A 22951-nucleotide genomic window follows, 5' to 3' on the forward strand; every position below is an offset into this window, starting at 1 on the left:
TAATTTTCTCACACCTTCCAAAAATATGTCAACAAATACCCTACAATGGACATTTTATTTCTGCAGGATCCCAGAATTTCCTGGTTGTGTGAAGTTTGAATTTCTGGATATCCCATGGCTGCTTAATTTTAGTTGTAGGTGTTATGGAGCTGAAAGTTTCCACATTCTCCATTCCAGGAGCTGGATCTTTTTGCAGCTTGCCAATGGTGAAGCCACCTTGTAAAGTACTGATCCAAAATGAGGCAGGCAGTTGTAAAAACTTAAGATCTTAGAGTTTGTCACTCTCCATTTGATCCATCAGTCTTGGGAAGATCTTGATGCCATTTTTCTGGATTTCCTGTCTTCATGTGATTATTCTCCAACTGAAACTACTTTTTCCCTATATTTGTTTTTCAGACTCTGACAGACCATACTTTGAGGCAAAACCTGTGATAAGCTCAAGAAAGGTTTAAACAATTATTATTATTATTCTGTTGCTGGGAATTGAATGGAGGGCCTCACACATGCTTTACTACTGAGCTATATCCCTAGTCCCTGAGCAATTACTTTTAAATTTCTAATTACAACATCAAGACTTCTGTGCACAAGCCAGGCCTCAGATATAAAAATCTCATCTGATAAAACATTGGCAATGAGAGGAAACAGATGCCCATTTATTTCAGAAAGTTAGCTCCACTTATGCATTTTCTCAATTTTTTTATTCAGTTCAAAAACCAATTTTTTGGTTACTCTTAAGAGAATTGAGGGGATCAGACTTGAATGATCAGCCACCAAAAACTAATTTTGACTTTTTAAGGAACTTTGCCCTCCTAGAGGATATAAACACACTGTGCACATTATAATGCTCTTTGTGCCAAAGCAAGTTTTAACTCCAAAGCTTTACCAGCTTAAAAAAATCTTAATAAGGCTACACACACACTGATAAAGGAATAAAAATGGAAAGAACTGCATGTATATACTCACTATCCTCCCAAACCTATCTCTGAAACTACTACAGATAGTTTGGTACTAGTCTGGGGAGGGGGAAACAGTGTCCTCTGTGAGGAAGGGAAATGAAACTTTGCAGTGTTGGCCCTGGTGTCGCTGCTGTCCAACTTTGAGGAAGCTACTCAATGAGGGACTGCCACCTTCTCTTCAAAGATATCCAGGATCAGATACTGTTAAGTAGGACACTGTCTGGTCCATAGTGTCACAAGAGTGCCCAAGGCCAACTTGTTGTGCCTTACTTGGGCTAACCTCTATCCCCTCACCTTACCTCCTAGTTGCCCACCTTTTCTGGTGTGTACAGATATATCCATCCTCTGACCCGTTTTCTATTCTCTCTCTCTACATCTTTGGAACTATACATAATATAAGCTGTGACAAATCCGAGATTTCATGTATAGGTGACTATGTAACAGAAGTCATTTCAGTGCTCTGTATACAGCAGATATTCCACATTCCTCCTTTCTGCAGTTCAAGAAAAACACTGCTCACCTGCCTAGATGCATCTTTAAAGATGACCACTTGCTTCTGTATTTTCTCTTTGTCGTTTCTTGCAGGCCTCAAATCACTTATAGGTCATTCTGTGATGCAGCGTGTTCCATGGTACTGTGGAATTTCCGAGCCAAATGGTTGAACACTACTGGTCTCCTCTTACACAGCACCTAGAGCTGGTATCCCCTCCAGCTTGCCACCAAAACAACCTCAGGTCTCCCAGCTCCCCAGCAGATCCCCAAAAGTGTCATATTTCTGAGTCCCAGGTTTTTGGAATTTTTAAAGTTCTTCTTTGGCAGAATCATTATAAACCTAACCAGTAGAAGCCCAAGAAGCCTGGTGCTTCCCCAGACTTCAGCAAGCTATAGGGAAAGTTTCCCAAACAAATAGCTGGTAGCAGAATGTAGGGCTAACTTTGAAAGCAGTGCTGGTCCTATAGAACCTCTGGCAATGAGGAAAATGTTCTATAAATTACTGCAGTCCCTTACAATAACCATTAAGCTACATGTGCCTACTTGACACTTGAAATGTAATTATTGCTATTGGTAAACTGAATTTCAGATTTTTATTTAATTTAAATAAAGTTTAAATCTCCGCAATGGTTACTAGAATGGTAACTAGAAAGAATAGTACAACCCTGAAAGAATAAGGTGTTGAGTGACTGACTTTTTGACAGTATTTTTATGAATCAAAGAGATGCTCAAATATTTGGTGACAACCTGTCATTGGTTACTTCTATCTCCTATTCTTTTTAGCTCAAGTGAAAATAAAAACAAAATCAAAACAGTAACAATACAAAACCCACATTGCTTTACCACCAGCCTATCTTGAAAAGAACTAGTAATTTTTAATATATAGGTGTGGTATACTCAAAGATTAAAAAATAAACTAAAGCCAGCAAAACAAAGAATTAAAAAATAGGCATATTAGAAGTTATTTATGTTTAATGCTTAAAAGTCTGAATGCACAAACAATCTACCATTATAGAAGTACTGGTGGTCAATACAATGCATTAGAACTATGTACAATGCACAGTTTAGTATCAAAATCTTTCTACACTGTAGAGTTTTACGAAACTGTTAATGACATCAAACACTAAGCACTTAAGACACCATTTTTTTTTTCTGCTACCACATTAGGAACGTCAATGGACAGCCCATTTCAACTTGCAGCATCCATTCATTTCTAGTATGAAATTAAGTAATTTTCTACTTATACAATAAAGTTTATCTACACGGTTCTTTTGATTTTGATCCATAGCAGCAAAGGCACTGTACATCAGCAGATCCACAGACTTAAAGGATTTTTTTTTAAAGCATTCAAACAAAAATAATAATAAAAAAAGAGTCACATATTATAGTTTAACAGCAACAACAACAACATAAAAGATAACACAATGTTTCTGGCACAATGGCACAGCTTGTGTCCATTTCAGGGACATCCAACTAAGACATGGAAAGAACCGGAGGTAAAGAAAGCAAGTCCTCATCCCAGGAGAGTCCATTCTTTGTGTTTTTCAGAGGGAGGTCTCTGAAAACTCTCCTCTGCTGTCCTTATTTTTGTAAAAGACTTGACTTGCACAGCAGTAGGAGTCCTTTCCTATCTGTGCAGATCCCAAAGAGAACACCACAAGGCAGCCCATAATTTCTCATAACAACAAAACTGCCCAAAGATATACATCTCCCCTTTGCAAAGAAATGTGGCAAAAATATCCAGAATGGATTAAGTTCTCTCTTTGAGGCCTGATTAAATTTGTTCATCTGTTTATAATACAATAAAAAAGGGAATTAAAAACATTACAAATATACTTGTCAACAAGTCAAAAAAAAAGAAAAAGGAAAAAGTCTAATTACTTTTATTGAATATAATCTAAAGCTATAGATGTACTGGTTAAAGTTGTCCAAATGAACTCAAATGAATATGACTTGGTCTGTCACGTTCTAATTGTTCAGCCAAATTTCAAAACAGCTTTAAAGTAAGTAGAAAACAAAAACATAAAACCCAGTAACACAGCAACATATTGCTTCCATGTGTAATTATACATTTCACATCTCTATACAGTCAATAGTCTACATTTAGTGAGATTTTTAATCGATAATTTTTAAACCTTCCTTTCCCCCACTTTACCAAAAACGGGGGGGAGGGGTATCAAATACAATGCACCTTCATCATCAATGCAGGAGCAGACAGCTTTATTTAGTCAGTCATTGTTAGAAAGCCTTCTTTAAACAAAATAAATATATTACAGGTATAATACATAATTAAAGATTCCGTTCACTGTTAAGTATGCTTATTCCATGTTCTTCCAAGTAGATAGCTGAAGATTTGGTATCACAGGTTCTTAATGAGTATTCACAATTCAATAGCGAGAAGGAGGTGGGAGGATTGGGGTTAAGGAAGGGGATTAAAATCCACAACTGCAATAAGTATCTGAAATTCTTGGTTTTAGATGTGGGAATGGGTGGGGTGAACAAAAAAGGATGAGAGCGCAAAGTGCTACAAGGAAAAGGAGTCCAATTTGAGTGAAGATTTGTCCTTAATAAATAACTTCATAAACCGTGGCTTTCTTATCCCCAGAGCCAGTGACAATGTATTTGTCATCCACAGAGATGTCACAGCTAAGCACCGATGAGGATTCTTTGGACTAGGAAAGAAACATATAATCAAAAATGTTAAAATACTGAAAGAAAAAAACATGAGTACTGACAGGCAGGACTGGACGACTTGCAGTAGATGCAAAGGCAATGTGTGCTGTGGAGCAAAAAGGAGCCTCAATGGGATAGGCAGTTACAGCATCCCCGAAAATGGCAGAAATGGATCAGATCCATTCTTTAGAAACATCTCACCAGGTTAGCCTGGAAGTTCTTGCCCTGGGGAAATCAAGGAGGCAGGCAAGTCAGTGGTATGACCCGCTTTGCTGATGAAGCGAGGCCCTATTTCAAATCCTATTCTTCAGTGAAGAGTAGGGCTTTAGTGGTATGGAAGCCCCTCAACCTCTCCCAGATAGCCTGGATCTAGGTGGAGCTGCAGAAGAGCAGACATATCACTTATCACTCAACCCGTCTGAGCCTAGCTTCCTTCAAAGGCAAAGAGGTACAGTTAGTTTACCTGTCTTACCATCTTAGGGGGATGTTACAAAGTACAAGCAACATGGAAAATGGCAACACTGCATCTTTTGAGATAGAGAATATAAAATTATCTAGTAAAAAGTCCAATATTTCCAGAGTAAAAATATAATACAAACTTAAAATAGTTGAAAAAAAATACCACTGTAAGCATTTTGTATACAATGTTCAACTATGCCGAAAGTGTGCAACAGTAACTGAATGGTGCTCACTACAAAACAAACAAACAAACAAACAAAAAACCCACAGGATTTTACCCAGGACTCTTGAAGAATACTTGGAATACTTAAATTTTAAGTTTCATGACAGCAATAATATGCTACTTTTTTGTCCTACTATTTTGCATGATATTTTCACTCAATATATTTTGGATTCAACTGAATTGATCTACTCATTGATGACTATACATCACTAAGTCAAGGAAACTGCAAATGTATTTTAATTCTAAAACGAATATCTTATTAATACCATCCTAAATACAGAATATTTTTTTAAAAAAAGAGTCTATCTTGCCTTCTAAATCCTCACATACCAGTAAGAGAGGAGACATACTGTTTGCATGTATTTATTTGTACCACCTCTATAATTTGTTCCTTCTACAAATAATTTCATAAACTACAAAATTTGGTTCCACTGAGTCAACAGGAAGAATAAAAATTTATAAAATTAACTGACAGTTAAACTTTTCTTTAACAATCTTTGAAAAAAATCAAAGAATTAATGAGGGTATTAAAGCAAAATGCTCAAGTTTTAAAATAAAAAATTTATGGGAAAACACATGAAAATTACACAAAAGATCTACTAAAATCTCCACTAACAGGTAAAATTAGGGATCAAGGCACGAAGAGCGGGTACACCACGTACAGCCTTGGTTCCCGGTTCAGAGGCACTGGAGAAGATTCCCAGCTCCAGGGCTTGTGGCCATGATGCTTAACTTCCTTCAGGCAGCTTCCTTCTCTGCACATTGAGAATAATATTAGCTCTAAACTCCCAGAACCCTCATATATATATATATATATATATATAATTATCTGAGCGTACGCACACAGCATGTGGTTAAACCACTGCTGTGAAGTGAGCACAAAATACGTGGTTGCTACACAAGTTAGGTGTTACCTGGAATATACTGGCCCCATAAGGTGTTCTCCAGGCATTCAGAAGGTTGTCCTTTCCAGTGCTTACAAACCATTTGCCTACAGGAAAAAGTTTTGAAAAGGGAGTGTTGGTGAGTTGGTCAGATACCTGAGATTTGTTTTACAGAGCAAACTACTCACAGAAACTCATCCCATTGTAACCAACAAGTTTCTTTTAACTTCAAAATTAAGTCTATCCTCCTGAATTTAAAGATTCATTTATACTTACGATAAGGATAAAGTAGATCAATGCAAAAAATTTACATGGCATCCTACGGAAGGAGGCACGAATAAGGATGTAATACAATTCTGAAGAGGGGCACATTAATGAATCAAAAAACCTGACTTGGAATGAACGAACAGCAGTACAGAAGGAAAATTCTGGTTTACAGTCAAATGAACAAAAGGGGCTTGCTTACCACAGTGAGCAAACTTGAGTGACAACACACAACTCTCATGAAGATGTAGCTGGTATTTGTCCGGCTTGGTAACATGCAAAACTTCAACATTACTGTTTTCCATCCCCACTGCCAGCCACTCTCCAGTTGGGCAGTATCCCAGAGAAAAGATCTAGAATTAAAACAGGTAGACAAGCTTTTTAACCAGGAGGTACTACTATATCTTCTGGTGGTACTACTTAAATTATGAAGGAAATCAAGATAATATGAATTATACAGAAAGAAACTAAAGTAACATGGATAATCCCAAAGTAATCTACAATCAAAAGGTCCACTCCATCTTTCAGCATGTCATGTTTCATAAAACTTCTAAAATGTTACAGGTATACAGTCAGTACCTGTGAGGTGAAGTCATGCTGCTGCAGCTGCCGCCCCTCACGCAGGTCCCAGGACCTGACTGTATTGTCCAAACCACCAGTCCAGAGCTTGGTGCCATCATTAGATATATCAATACAGCTGGCTCCATCTGTGTGGCCCTGGAATTGCCTGAAAATATCAAGATGGAGGAAAACCCTTTAAAAGTTAATTTTTAATTGAAATCAATTTGGAATTCCCTGGTGATCAATTTCAGTGTAGTTCTTTTCAATAGATTTCATTTTGGTTTATTATATTTTCTAATTATTCAAAGCAATAATGAAACATATACAGCTGGTTCTCTGTACCCATGGGTCCCACATCCATAGTTTTAAATTAAAATTTTAAATTAATAATTTGTCACTAGCATCTTAAAATGGACCCATTCTTAATAACCATCCATGGATTGAAAATATTCAGGGAAAAAACCTGTATCTGTACTGAACCTATAGACATTTTTCTTGGCAATATTCTCAATGTGTAGTGATTATTTACATTGCTTTGGATTTTATAAGTGATCTAAAGATGATTTAAAATATGTGGAAATATCTGCATAGGTCATGTGCAAACACTATGTCATTTCACATAAGGGACTTGAACATACATGGATTTTTGTATTCTCTGGGGTTCTTAGAACTAATCCTCCATAAATACAGAGATGGTTTTGGAAAGGGATTTAAATTTTGAGATGATGAATTCATTACACTTTTTATTTTATTTTTAAACACTTAGAAAGTTCTCCAAATTCTTCTCACATGAAAGCATGAATGATAATACACTGATGGAAAAGAGTCTCTTTCTGAAATTAAATAAAGAAAACATCCATGTGTGTGTGAACTTTATCAGAGATAATTCTGAGACTTGTTCTATGAGTATGATATGAAAGATGAAAGAGGCTGTAAGGTTTTATTTCCCTTTCTGTAGAGAGCTGGGAATGGGGAAATAAGTCCTGCCAGTGAGGTTCAATGCATCTGTGGGTATCTGTGCAGAATGAAAAGGCCACACTCAAGGAAGGAACAAGAAAAGACACCCAGAGTGCTCTAGGAATCACTCCTGGCAAAATGTACAACACAGACCATGGGGGAAGGAAGAGTCAGAACCAGTTCTAGCAACAAGAGTGATAACATTTTGTTTTTGGAATTGTAAACAGAGTTCAGTCCTTCAAAATAAGAGATGTACAGTAAAGGCCTCTTCTTTATATATACTCATTTTGCCTTATAAAACCAGGGTTTATTATAACCTTTCTCATATTATTTAACTGATCATACATACTCTTGTTGGCTGATAGGTGCTGATAGCTGGAGATCATTTCAGAGATTTACCTACCAATATTGACCCTACACAATCTCATCTCATTACTAAGTAAAAATTGGCATACAGTCTATCCATCCATACAGGTAAGGTAGACCTCGTCAAATTTAGCAGCACCCAAAACAGTGCTTGGACCCATGATAAATGCTAATATTTTTTGGTGAAAGATTAAATACATCAATACTTAAGATAGTACCACTGAGTCTTCTCAATGAGGAACTATTAACAATAGAGGTTTGTTAGCAAGTACAGATGGTAAATTAGAGATGTCCAATGAGCTCATGAGGTGTTGGGAACCTATGTACATTATTGTCAAAGTGAACTCATTTGGAAAAATTTAAATTGGTGATGCTCAGTTTAATGTCAAAAAAACAACTTCACATTTAATAATTTAAGTAATATGGAAAACATGATTTTAAATCAATAATTTGTCACTAGCATCTTAAAATGGACCCATTCTTAATAATTTTTGGTAAAATAAATATATTCCATTTATTTAGACACACACACAATGTTGGAGCAGAATGTGGTAAAATTAGCTCCTACCCACAACCTAGAAACAAATCCTGTTGACTTACCTCACCAAAGTCTGGTTGTGTAGGTCCCACACAGCGATGTTGCCATCACTGCAGCATGAGAAGCAGACCTTGGAGTCAGGGCTGATGGCCAGGGCATAGCAGGCAGGGGCCGAGGATGTCAACTCTGCTTTGATACGTGGGGTTGGAGCTGCCAGGTCCCAAATGGACAAAGTACTGGCTTCCCCTCCAACAATTAGGGTGCGACCATCAGGGAGCAATCTGCAGGAACGGATGTAGTTATCCCTGTTCTGTAGAAACAAAAACCATCAAGAGATTACTCAAGAGGAAAGGAAAACAGCATTAACATGAGAGCAGAAATCCATAAAAGTATTGTGTTTCCTCCTGGTTTAATGAGCCATTTATACTTATGACAATGATAAAGTAGATTAATGCTAGAGAATTACATGAAATTAAGGAAGTACTTAAACTTGATCTACAAAATTTAATACTGAGATATTTAATCTTAATTAGCATCAAAATGCAAAGATCTAGACTCACTTCCACCACTACCACCAAATTAACCAACTGCTTGTATCATTTGCAGAGATACACATGCACACTATTGCAGAAGCTCTTATAGTCCTAAAACATCTAAACCTGGAATGTTGGCATACTGTCCACTGCTGCTGTCATGCTACTACAGCCAAGATGTTAGGGGTCAAAGACTTGAGGACATCTGTTCCCTCTGCCTGGCCCTGCATTATATAACTAAAGAGAAACATGGGTTTGATAAAGCAGGATCAACTGAAGACAATATTCAATCAAGGAGTGTTAAGTGACAGAAACAAAAACAAAAACTTCCTCCTAGTTCATGAAGTTATGAGAATCTAAGATCATTTAATTATGTTTAATTGACGTAGCCTTCTGCTTTAGCAAAAAAAAAGGCAAAATATTTTGTTGGCATAAGGGAAGAAAACCAGGCTGAAACTTCCTATGCAACTGAAGGACAAATACCAAGATAACAGCTAATGGGGGTTATAGTATTTGCCACATGACATATAAGTTACTTTTTGCACTTGAATATTTGTAGTAACACTTTCAGAGAAACCATGTGTGAAATCCTGATTTTCTTAAACTCCTTTAACCGAGAGGAAAACAAGTGGTTTGCCTTTTCCACTGGGAGGCAGGATTAATGAGAACTGTAATATGCATGTATCATGCATCAAGAATAGATCATTCTGCCTCAGGAACTGAAAGAAGACAGGTCTTTAGGATCAACTACCCACCTGGGATCAGTATTTTATGGTTGGATCATATACAGCTCTCCCACTAAGCCCTTACTGTGTTCTGAGTGAAGGTCTAAGTCCAGTTTATCCATGTTCACTCACCAGACAGTCAAGCTGAGAGACAGGACTCTTGTTGCCAGGGTGGCTGATGTCCCAGACCTTGACACAGCCCTTGCCACCCGTATACACATGCCTCGTGGGGTTGCTGATGGTCACTGCACACACCACCTCACCATGGTTAAGTGTGTTGATCTGGCGAGCGTGTCGGGGGATTCCAGGTCCAATAAGGGCATCGGGAGGAAAGGGCACAGGCTGCATCTGACCGTCTGCACTGACATGGAAGGAGTAAGCTCTAGGGCAATGAAAAGGAAAAAGATAGGAAAGAGAATGTAAAAAATGTTATTTAACTATTCAGCGTAGCGAGAAAGAAAACATTGTCAATGCCACTTGGTATGTGTGAATAAGTCAAATTCACCTACTACAGTGAAAATAACAAAAGTTTCAAAGTTATAGAACATTAGATCCATGACATCTCAGGCTGTTTACTAGCTCCTATGTGACATCAATTATTATTATTTGCCTCTCTGAACCTTAGCTCTACTTTCTAAATGGAAGAGAATGCACCTATATCTCACAGAGAACTAAATAAGAGAATCAATATCAAATATAGTAACTATTCTTTCAGGGGCACTGTAAAACTTGCATTGCCTTTGGGGGGAAGGGCTTGATAACAGACTTTTGTATATAGCTTTCTAATTAAGTGACTCACTAATAGAAATCAAGCTAAAATTATGAACCTCTAAGGAGTTAAGAGTGTCTAGCACAGATGTTAAAATTTCATATGTGCAAACATTTTTTGAAAAATAAAGTCCCTTCTTAACACCTTGATCAGACTTGACAATCACAAATCCTAGTCAATCCAAAAAAGCATCCTGTGTAGCCCCAAAGGCATACATGTGAGTATCTGGAATCTCCATATTCAGTTCATACCCAGTGAAAGCATTCGGTCTAATAATGCAATTAATTGAAGTTAAAGCATCTCCTTCAACAAACTCACCTCTATTTTTAGTGCACTGAACTCAGGAAGGGGACATGTGAGGCTGCAGGCATGCAGGTTGGACTTCTGAAGGCAGAAGATGCCAGCAACAGGCTCCCTGGGAGTTATCATGGGCCATCGCCCATTTTGGAAATTGTGTCATTATATTTTGGCATGGAGTTTAGGAATGTTGTTTATGGGAAGAAGTTTTACAAAAGATAAACCAAGTGAAGGGCTTTTTCTGGGTACACAAAAGATAGAAGCTTGAATTAAAATCACTGGGAGGTTTAGGATGAAAGTAAGTTTATTAATTACCTCATACATGCCAGGTACTATCAGGTACTGGGGAATCAGATCAACAAAACTGACAAAGTCCTTATTCTTACACTAACTTACATCCTAGAGGGGAAAACAGGTACTGTAAAAGCATATTAAATAAGTTATATTAGGTAGCAGTAAATGTCGTTAAACATGCACAGAAAATTTCAGATAAAAGAGATTAAAGGTGCAGAGTAGTCAAAGGCACCTTTGTGAGGCGGTGGCATGGCACATGAGCTAAGGCCTGAAGGAAGGACACAGGCATTGCACATATTTAGGGGAAAATGTGCAGACAGAAGGAACAAATGCAAAGGTTCTGGGGTAGAACTAAGAAAGTAGGCCAGAATGCATTCACAGAGTGACAGAAATTGAAAAGAGGGGAAGCAGACATGTTAATATAAGGACCTTGTTAGTTCTTATGAAAAATGTTGATGAATCTGAGCCAAATGGGAAGCCACTAGAGATTTGAGTAAGGGACTCACAAAGGAGACTGTTTTGAATGTTATAACAATGTTAACACAAATTTAACACTTTAAATGACCATTCTGGTTGCTGGGTGAAGAATGTCTTGTAGGTGGTAGGATAAAGAAGCATGTCACTAGTCAGGGCCTACTACACAGGAGAAGTCATTGTCTAGGGCGTGGTAGATAGAAAGTTGGGAATCAAATTTGAACTTCAAAGGTTCTGGCTGGGTAGAGGCAGAGAAGGTTATTCTGGATGAGACGTTTAGATTCTGGCAGTAACAGAATCCACTTAGGTCAGCCATTCATGAGAGATGAGTTGGTCTGATATAAGAAGTGTTACTGGGGAACAGTCCCTGAGGATACCAGAGTCACCAAAACAACAGCAGGCTCTGAGCAGAAGACTCTAAGCCATGTGTCAAGTCTTAGTAAATTGTTAAAACCCAACAGGGTGAAAGACAGGGAAGAGTCAAATGGCACCTGTCTGAATTTTCACAAAGGGTAGAGAAGTACCATTCTGAGTGAGTCTAGGGAAGTGGGCATAGGAGAACCACAGCCTTTATTACCATTATCACTGGTCCTACAGATTGTGGTCATTCCCGGTTTAAAAGACTCAGGAGAAGGGGTAGGAGAGAGTTAGGTTTCAGTTCAGACAAGGAAGGGAAAGCAGTGATGCTTGCAGAGAAAGGCTGAGATTCGAAGGGATGCTGACCCAGAAAAAGGCTAATTGATTTAGCAATTAAGAGGTCATGAAGACTAAATCTTAAAGGAAAGAAAAGGAAGGTTATTTCAAGTTCAGATGGTGTTATACATTCTTAATGATAATTTGTCTGAGAAGATATCCCCTTCTCCCCTCTAGAATCTCTAAAGAGCCTGAGAATTTAAATTGTTAAGAAATGAGACACACACTTTCCTTCAAGGTCTTCATTAGGATATTCTTCAACTTAACTACTCTGGGAGCACCTACTACTGTCCTGGCACTTTATTCTTAGAGAAGCCAAATGAACTTCAAGAGCCAGTTGCATGAAGGATATAATACAGCTCTTTGTTATCAGTATACATATCATATTCAGAACTAGAAAAAACATATTATCAAGCTCTTTAATGTATAATTAGCAAAAAGTACTGCACTATGCAAGGGAAGTCAACACTTCTAGGAATCAAAGAAATTCAGGCTCAGAGAATTATTTTTCTCTCTATAAAATTAAATGCCTCCAAAATGTAGTTAAGTACTTCCTACCCATGTACTATGAAACAAACACCATGCTAAGGATAGCAAATTAGGCAAGGAACCTGGCCCTGCCAACAAATGCCTTATAATCTAGGAATAATGAAAAAAGTACAAAACTGGCTACAACACCTGGAGATGGGTTTTAAAGGCTGGAAGGATTTCACCAAGGAGGGAGGAAGATGGTGGTAGGAACAGCAGAAGACAAGCACTCCAAAAGGATGAGGTTAAATGACCAGAGAAATCCCTGGATTGGGTATAATCCAGGAATTCATTTATTTTGTTTATTTCTAAAATCATTCAACAATGACAAGTGTGTTTGGAGGAGTTGGCCAAAGCACAGTCTGACAAAATATAGCAGATATTTGTTTTACCATGTTACAAGGGGAGAGCTGAATTTCTGGCCTAAGAACTTCATAGATATGATTCATTAAAGGATTTTTTGAAGAAAAAGAAACAGGACATTGCTAGGACAAAGCCATTCAAAGAATAAACTTTGTAGTAAGGAACAGAATGTTGCTAGTTTGGGTCTTGAATGCCCTCTCCCAAAGTTTAGATGTTGAAGGTTGGTCCAGCCTATGGAGTTAGTGGGGGGTGGTAGAACCTTTCAGGAGGAAGAGCCAGGTAGGAGGAAGTTAGGTCATTGGGGGAATGCCTTTGAGGAGATATTGGGATTCTGGCTCCTTCCTATCTCTCCTTGCCTCCTGCTGCCATGAAGTGAGCAGCTCCCTTTATCATGTGTTCCCACCATCACATCCTGCGCCTCAGTACAGGTTCAAAAGCAATGGAACCAACTGAGGATGGACTAAAACCTTGGGAACTTTGAGCTGAAACAATTCTTTCCTTCTTATCAATCTATTATCTCAGTATTGTGTCACAGTGATGAAAAGCTGATTAGCACAGACAAACAGAAGAAATAAGAAATAATGGTTCTGATAATCTAAGCGAGAATACTAGGGGACCTGAAATAGTCCAAGTGCAAGGATGAAAGTTGGAATTAAGAGTGGATGTTACATCCTGTAGGAGTTAACTAACATGATTTGAAGAGAGAGCCAATAACTGAGTTTCTGTGAATTAGGAAATCAGAAACATTAGTTATGGGGAAAAGATGAGGGTGAATTGGGAAGGAGGCCTAATATGCTATAGCACTTGGTGAATATAATGAACTTGAGGTGTAAGGATGTCTAGCTGAGAAGTCCAACAAATAATCAGAAACAAGGCTGAAGGGAGAGGGTTTAAGGAATCAGACTAATAGTGGCCCACATTTTCCCACAAGCACATAGCATTCATCTATACATGTGAACACACAGCAGGTGAATTACAAGAATAAAGAGTAATTTATCCAATAGATAGGGTGAAGGAAGCAGAAGACAGTTGAGAAAAGTTTAGACATTCTGACAGAAGTATATTTCAAACTATATAGGCACTTGCAATTATTTCTTTTTAAAACTTGTGCACTAAAGTTGTTTTATTTAAATCATCTTTCTATGAAGACCAAGTATATTTAAAGAAGGTTCTTGGCCTTCCTACTTCCACTTCACTAATGAGGACAAGTTGTTATGTTGCCTTAATTTCTCTCAGACTTTGAAATATCTTCAAGTTTTCAACACCTCATAGGATGGGACTAGACTTTGAATTCGCAATTAAAAGCATAACTGTTGTACTTTATACAGTATAATATAAAATTTGGTTCTAGAGAACCAAATTAGATCACCCATACGCCAACCAGCAAATCACAGCTATTGGAGGTTTTATTATTTAACCTGTTTCTTTTGAAAATCTTTATAAAAACAAACAAATGCAACAACAAAAATATTTCTGAATCATGAGCAGCCTGAAACCCATAAACCTTTTGCTACATTTATATGCTATATCCCATAATACAATTAGTACTGTCTAAGTCTCATTTAGGAAACAGATAAAGAAGAAAGTCCACTTTTGTACTACAGAGATTAAACTGTGCAATCATGCCAATCACCTGAATAAATAAAAGGATCTAATGTAATTATCAAATAAATTCTACTTTATTCATTACTTGGGACATGCATGCATTATAAGTTTTGATAATATCTACTAATTCATTTTGTAAAAATTATTTGGACAGAGATGCACAACTGTTTTAAGTCTTTGTGGAGAAAGGCAGTTACCTTTTGAGTATATGTGGTGATGAGGCTTTTGGGTGATTTAGTATGTTATGTTCTAACACTTTATAAGGGTTTCTGTTGAAAATATGCACAAAACAAGTTTCATAATTCTAATTCTGTATCTTATGATCTAGAGAGTCACATAAATGTTATATTCTTTTATGCCAAATAATCTATAGTGAAACTGCATTATCTCTACGTGTATAATTGAACGTGGATTTCTGTTTTGATGCTGTTATATGAAGACATACCAGTAATAGAACATATGGAATTCAATTTACTCAATCCAATCTTCCTCATCATTACTGCCCCCTACAACACACTGTATCTTCTTTTGCACAAGTACTTGAAAAACTAATAATACTCTGGGGCAAACTTGATAATATACAGAACAGGAAATGATACTGAAGGTGACTAAATAGCCACCACATTATCAAGCACGGTGTTGAACATGTACATATTATCAGAATGCTCAGTCTCATTCCTTCCTGTTTAAGAGGTATCATCTCTGGTACACAGGAACTGAATGGAGCTGACAAAGTTAAGTAACTGTGGGTAAAGTCATCCTTCCTACTCAACATTTAAACGTGGGTCTGTTACTTTCCTGAAACCTGACTCTGTCAACCACACCAACTAAGTACATATATTATATGCTTTTTGGTTTTCCTGGTGAAGAGTTGTTCGCCAAATGCATTAGGTGAAACTCCATCACTTGCAGGAACAAAAATTCTCAACTTTCTTCTAATCCATCAACTTACCCAAAAAAGTGTTGAAATTTTTATAATACAAGAGTCAAAACTGGAGGGAGAAAGGGAACTAGCACAAGGCTCAGAAGTACCATGAAAGTTATGATAGTTTTCACTAGTCCAACTCCCAAACCAAGTCTCACTATTTCTTTAAATACAGACAATACAATTACAGACCTGTGCCTCAAGGCAGCAGCCAACAAGGCAAGAAGCCTCACTTCACTGCTCTAGTGGTCATATACTTATTTAGCTCTGGGTGCAACCTCTAATTACCTTTATCATTTAATGGTAAATATGCAGCACCAGAAAAAAGGGAAGGCAACTCTTCCCTAAAGGCCCACTTCCATTTATCTTACCAGTTCACATGGAACTTGTAGGTATTTCAGTTGTTATTTGATTAAACCTATGACCTTGTTATTTAGTCGCCGTGTGAAATAGATCAAACTTTCACCTTCAAATATATCAAGAGTTCTTGGTCAACAAGAGTTGTCAGCCAGTCAACAACTATTTGCAGAACACACACAGGTACACAGCATTTTATGGTAATTGATATTTTACCTTCAACTCTCAAGGAACTCCGTCTAATTTGCCTTGTTTCCCTTATTAATACATCAAATATTTACTGAGCAACTTGGATATGGAACCAGCACTGCATTTGATGCAATGGAGAAGTTTAAGGTAGAGTTTGTAGTGAAGTTTATTACAGGAAGAGCCAAGATGCTTATTGATCAGATGAAAAGTGAAGAAAGGGTCAAAGTCAGACATGTTCAACACTGAGAGGGCAGGCCACAGTGGGAAAAAAAGAGGATACCCAGGAAATACCAGGTGATAACCAAGTGTCCAAGTACGTAGCAGTAAAGAAACAAGCAAAGAGGGGCTAGAGAAAGAAGGAAACAGTACATATTCATTCATTCTTTGAATAAATTTATATCTTGATCATCAACTATGAACTAGGTACCATATAAGGTACTGGAATTCTATAAGTGATCATAAAAAGTTTTGTTCTCACATAACTTAAATATTTAAGCAGGGAGAAGTATATAAAGGTTATAAATAAGCATAAAGAGAGTAGAACAATAGGGAGGAAGGGTAAAAGAGATATTTTCAGACAGAATGCTGAAAAGATTGCATCTAAGAGACCAGAAGTGAGAGTCAGCAGCATAAAAATGTGCTGCCAAAAGACTAATAGAGTAAATGTCCTGAGGTAGGCAAGCCACTAGGGAAGCTGCTACTGAGGTCTAGTATGGACAGCAACAGAGACTGAGGAGGTGCCATATATGTGGCACGTATCGACAGAGAGGATGTCAAAGAAAGAACTGATGAGGATAAACATACATACATTACTAACAAGGCAATGAGGGTCTTCAGGAGATGCTTCCCAAAACAGAGTAGTAGTAAAGCTGGCTGGGATTTTAAAGGTAGAGCCAGCCCTACTGTATAGTGAAATCTTCATATCCAGGAATATAAAGCCAATCAGCAGAGAGAACTGTGCTTGGATAGTTAAAAAAAAAAAAAAAGTGAAATAAAGACTGAAATGAGATATTGTGAGATTACAATGTTCAAGTGGAATGTTCAATGTTCCATAGAACAACCAGTGGGTTGTGTTTGGTCTTTTATAACTCAAAGGCCTAGTTACAACAGAAACAACCAACTGAGCAAGCCACTTTTTCCAGAAACAGAACTGAGCATTCAGACTGCCCTTATTTTGTTTCAGCCTTTGAAGTTTGGCATGTCTTTTTCCTACATGTTCAAATTTTGAGCATCCAGATTTGCAGATAATAACAAGGCTTCCTGAACAAAGAACTGCCTTAAAATCATCATTAGACATGGAGAAGACCTGACTACTTGAGCTGCCTCTGCAATTTGCGTTTCCATATATAAGCCTGATATTTTAAATGGAAAGTACAAGACCCCACTTTATCCCATCTTTTCTTATTCTAAGAGAAAATAAAAAATATCTTGCAAGGAAGAAAGTATGAACAGTCCAATGTTGTCCAACTCTAAAGGGCCAATAAGGGGCTGGGCTTGGTATATAATTAGTACAAAATGCACAAAGGTACTCACGGTTTTCCTCCTGGAATGCCTGTCAGATTTGGAGGGATTGCTGGCACACGCATGTGATGGTGTGGATCAAACCCCACCTAGAATATTTCCCAGGGAAAATGAAAAAAGTGATCATAGTTAATATTAACTATTAACTATAATTTTATCCTACTCAATTTCTTTTGTAAAACATACAGAAATAGATCCTTTGAAAATATAAGATTTTAGATACACAGAAATATTTATTGATGAAGTGACAGGATGTTTATGATATTATAGTCACAAACTTGGGGTGAAAAAAAACTATACTAATGATTACTGAAGTCCATGACAAAAACTAGAGGTTAATTACATTCACTACACTATGTCTAATTTATAGGTTAAACATCTCCAAAATACTAATTTAAAAAAAAAGAGAAAATAAGAATCACTTTCCAAAAGAAAACAGATCTTAAGATATAATCATATGTAGCTTAATTTACAAATACATCAGACCTCTCTGTAATACCTCACATTATACAAACTACACTCACATACAAATATGGATGACAATCCTCTGAGCTCTGAAACACTGTTTTATAACAGCCTGCAAACGTACCACTGGAGATCTTCCATAGGCGGCGGCAGCAGCGGCGGCAGCAGCGGCTGCACTCATTTGCGGGGAGATGTTGTGCAGTCCAGCATAGGCAGCTCCAGGGCTGGTCAGTTCTCCATTCATTCCAGCATGGGGCACAATCCCAAATGGGGTTGGATATGGACAAGGTACAGCCATTGGGGTTCTTAGGCTGGATGCTGGAGACCAACATGTAAGGAGAAAACAGATTAATGAAGAATATAGGAGATAATATTGAAAACATTCTTACTAACATGCTTAAAAAATTACAATCCACAGTTCAAATGAACTAATTTTAATATTCCCCAAGCCTTCACAGGGGTCCATTTAACCATATTGCATTGATTATCTACTATGCACCAGATATGGTTAATGACTTGGCATAGGTTAAATAACTTTGTTTAACAGCCATTCAATACTGGCTATTAGTACTTTTAATGTATTACACTATTTAAGTTGCTTTAGATTCTTTAAAAACAGAAACATAAATATAACATAGGAAAACATAACTCACCCAAAGGATCCACTCCTGGTGGTTTTCCAGGTACAGGCCTTAATCCAGGAGTAGAGTTACTGCCTGGAGTGGGTGCATCAGTTCGGGGAGTAGGGGTATTGGATTTTGAAACAGGAGTAGTAGATTTTTCATTCTATCAAGAGATGTAATGAAATAAACCAGCCATGAAAACATGGTTTTAAATAATGATATTAAGATTAAAAATAGTAAAGGGAAAACAATAAAGAAAGGAAGAATAAAACTAAAAGTGGTTCTTTAGCTTGGATCTTTTCTTGCATTAATTAAAAAGATCTAGCAAAAAAATCAGACCCATGTTCAGGAACACATGAACTAAAGGGGACCTAAGAGAGAAGATCATTTCTAGTAGACAAAGGCTTAAAGAAAGGTGGTAGATAAGATAAATCATGATGTCCTAGCGAATGGGCAACTTGCTGGTGTCTTTGGTTTAAGACTGGTTAGACTTCTTAGTGAATTATTCTTGCCACCAGAGGTTCCTTGTTTAACAGGTCCCTTTAGAAAAGACTTGAGCTTGACTTGTCATAGAAACTCAGAGGAGTTGTTATTTTAAAAAGAAGGTCAGAAGGCCAGAAGAACACAGACACAACAAAACAAACAAAACCCTAATCTAGCCTTCTGCAAGGTACATCTTCCTTATTTGCGGATAAATTGTAGAACTTGCTGTGAATTCAAAAGGTTATTTGATTTCTTCTTTTTTTTTTCTCTTGTGGTGCTGGGGGTTGAACCCAAGGCCTTGTGTACGTGAGGCAAGCACTCTAGCAACTGAGCTATATCCCCAGTTCAAAAGATTATTTGAAAACTGCATTTAGTTGTGGTTTTTGTTTTGTTTTGGTGATGTATTACAAGTAAATAACTGCTAAGAAAAAGAAGATGTACCATGCAAAAATGTAATTCATTACAAAGCCACAGGAGGAGGTATAGAGATTATCCTGACTTGTGAACAGTTCAATTCTGCACTTGTGACTTGTGGTGTGAATCAAGGTAGACTTTTGTATGACAGATTATTTTTTAGATAGCAAGGGAAAATTACTGCAGCCATATGTAGTTTGGCAATTCAAAGCTAGCAAACAAAATCACATCAAAGCCCCAAACTAAGTTTACCATAAACCACAGCAACAAAACCATCTCTTTATCCCCAGTGTATATTTTTCATCTGACTAACACATATTTCAATTTCTCCATATCCCTCTCCTATATTTACAAAAAGACTCTCAAAGCAAACACCACATTGCTGACAAGTTAGTAAACTCATTCTGCTCCAAAAATACTTTTGTCAATTAAACTTTACTGAATATACATATACATTTGTAAATCAAAGTCCTATAGAAAAATGTGAAAAATACAAAAAATGAAAAAAAAAATCAAAATCAAACCTAACTATTGTAAAACTAGCAATATAAAAAAAAAAGATGGAAAACAGCAGCTTACAAGGCTAAGTTCTTTGGATTTGGAGGAAGGAGTACTGCTGGAAGATGCAATGGAGGCAGGGCTGATTGGGGCATCTTTCTTGAGCAGGCGAGTCTTGTCCAGGCCATTCTCCCTAGGGGAATGTGCTGGGCTCCCCCGAGGGGAAGATGGATCCTACAAAGGAACACCAAGGGTAATAATGCTCACAGTACATTCATGACACTGGGGTCCCTGGGTGTGGTTATTTCTAGCTGAAAGCATTTAAACAAAAGTACAAAATGTTCTGGAATAGGTAACAAGTTAGTTTCACTGACAATGCCAAAGAAAATATTCAGTATGGAGCCCCCTCCCAAATAACATTTATGGTATTTATTTAAAACAAAACCCAAAATCAAAACCCTACTAAACTTGAAGCTGGCTGTCAATGAGATCTGTAGGTTGACTACAGATTCACTGTGGTCAGAGAGACATGTCACATACTTCACAGACGAGAAGAGCAACAAAAAATAATGAATAACATATAAACCAGTAATACATACTTATTATGTAAAAACAAGTGGATCTATTTAAAAATAAGAATACAAATTGGATGGTAATAATATGAATACAAAAAGGTCTTTGGTAGGAGTAGGAACTACCATAAACTTACCTCATTGGAAACATCAACCACCAAGTTGTCATCACTCTTCTCACCATCACTGTCCTGCATAGACAATTGAGAAGCATTACCTCCTCCCACAGCCAAAAAGAAGAAAAAAGCTAGCTTGATCCTGGATGGCTCCAGATTAATTCCTCTATATCAATGTTAAATACCTTACAACACATTATTTTCTTTAATCTTCATGGTGATGTTAAGATGTAGATAATGGTTTCATTGTCCAGATTAACAAAAAGGATGATGGCTTGCTTATAACTTTGAAATGGAGGCTACAGAGTCTCATGTCCAAGCTAAATTGGGCCTACAAATGGGTATGATTTGGTCTGTCACTGTTTAAAAAATGTGACTAAGTAGATATATAAACTGGGAGGTGAAAAAAATCTAGATTTTCCATTTCTTATGGAGTCTGTGAATAGGCCGTGCCTTGGCTCCAGTTTCCATTCAGCTTTCTACCTTTTCTTATGTAACCTACCTAGCCCTACTAGAGAAAAGTGAGTTTCAATTCAAAGTAGACACATTTGGTTATCTCTGCAAATTAAATTTCGCAAAATCTGATACATCCTTAGCACATGAGTCTTTTGAGGCATTTTAACTAATCTTCTGATTTTACATTTCTCCTTAGAGTTTCTAGCTAACCATAGATACTTCAACCTTCTTGAAATACACTGGGGAAAGTAAATATACATACAAATAACATAGAACACCCAAATCTCCTATTAGCTGCTGAGTGAAGCACTGTGTCCTCTCATACACACAGGACTTCAGTTAGCCAACTGAGACAGAGCTGTAAATGCAATAAATACTTTTTCTCTTAAAAGATATTATCCTGTGTACTAGTATTGGCTGGTAATAATCAAAAGGTAGAGATGCTGCTGATAAAAAGCAATGCAATTTGGCCTTCCCCCAAAGCAAAGGTGAATGAACTTACATAACGAGCTGCTATTTCTTTCTCTTCAGTTTTCTGCTTTTTGCTTTCTGAGGAGTAATCTGTGGAATTTCTGTGCTTCTCAGCACCTCGGAAACTGGCTGATGGGGATACTGAAGAGCTCTGGAATTAGAAAGGGAAGCAAGGTTAAGAAGCATTGATTATCCATTTAACAGCTTTTATTTATTTTTTAAAATGCCTGAGACACCCCACAACTTTTGTTCCACAGTATATACTTACAAAGCTATTAAGAGGAGACAGGAAAGAGGGCAGGAGATGAAAGTAATAAGAAAACAAAGGCAAACAGGGAAAAACAATGAAAAAAAATACAAGGGGAAAGGGAATGGGGGAAAAAGAAGAAAAGAAAAGAGGAGGCAGAGGGAGGAAGAGTACAAACAAAAAAAAGAATGGCAGGGAAGAGTATAAACTTAGAATGAATTTGGTCTTACATTTGTGTTTTATACTATTTAAACCCAAAGTTGGGAAAGGAAGTAGACACAGGAGAAAAGGAAAAGAAGAAAAGGAGACAACGTTTGTTGGTTAATGGGATAGCCAGTACTTTAAAAAGGAAGAGGTAATTGTTAGGGATCAGAGCAACTAAAAACGATGGTCATGTGACATAAAGGTCATATTTACAGAATTTTACTCAGTCCTACATCTTGAGAGCCTGGGAGATGCAGCGGGGCAGGAAACATGAACTTCATTCCTTTTTGACTCCTAGAGCTTGCTCCTTTTATTTTAATCTCTGGAAACCTGAGAAGAACACACAGGCTTTCCTAGTAGAGAAAAGGGTCCATGCCTGGGGAGATCAGTCTGAGGCCATCTTCCTTTATCTATGCTCTTTCAAGAAGCTCCCAGCTGGAGAAGTCCCCCACAGAAAACAAACACCAGCAAGGAAATCTGAAGCCAGATAATGTTTCTCTTTGCCATGAAGTCCAGATGGTTTACTGAGCATATTTGGATGGTATGAAAACTGAAAACCATGGATAAAGAAGATAAAACTGGAACTACCATTAGCTAGTGACTATGTTACAGATCAACAGAAGAGCTAAATAAAAGTGAGGTATGAGAGAGAGCCAGGTCTGGAGCAGGACTGCCCTGTTAAGGACGGATAGTAAAGGCATGAGTAGCAAAGTCCCTCAGAGGGGCACAAGGGCAGAACTCCCAAGGGTGAAATTA

At 37.4% G+C, this 22951-nt stretch overlaps 1 protein-coding gene across 13 annotated transcripts in view; it reads right to left on the bottom strand.

Moving 5' to 3' along the window:
- Positions 1-2402: 2402 nt before the first annotated feature.
- Positions 2403-22951, bottom strand: part of Tle4 (TLE family member 4, transcriptional corepressor) — a 135984-nt gene continuing 115435 nt past the window's right edge. For 10 of the 13 annotated variants that reach the window (XM_005335148.5, XM_005335147.5, XM_005335141.5 and 7 more), the window contains 12 exons: positions 21776-21895; positions 20839-20892; positions 20211-20363; positions 18765-18897; positions 18236-18429; positions 17659-17735; positions 9764-10013; positions 8436-8683; positions 6531-6678; positions 6154-6304; positions 5718-5794; positions 2403-4120 (listed from right to left, as the gene is read on the bottom strand). In XM_005335148.5, the coding sequence (XP_005335205.1) occupies positions 4013-4120; positions 5718-5794; positions 6154-6304; positions 6531-6678; positions 8436-8683; positions 9764-10013; positions 17659-17735; positions 18236-18429; positions 18765-18897; positions 20211-20363; positions 20839-20892; positions 21776-21895 (1713 nt within the window). In that variant the 3' untranslated portion in view covers positions 2403-4012. The other 3 variants (XM_040285646.2, XM_040285649.2, XR_013438061.1) reach the window with 3 other exon arrangements.

This window comes from Ictidomys tridecemlineatus, chromosome 4, assembly GCF_052094955.1.
Source record: "Ictidomys tridecemlineatus isolate mIctTri1 chromosome 4, mIctTri1.hap1, whole genome shotgun sequence".
Taxonomy (NCBI): domain Eukaryota; kingdom Metazoa; phylum Chordata; class Mammalia; order Rodentia; family Sciuridae; genus Ictidomys; species Ictidomys tridecemlineatus.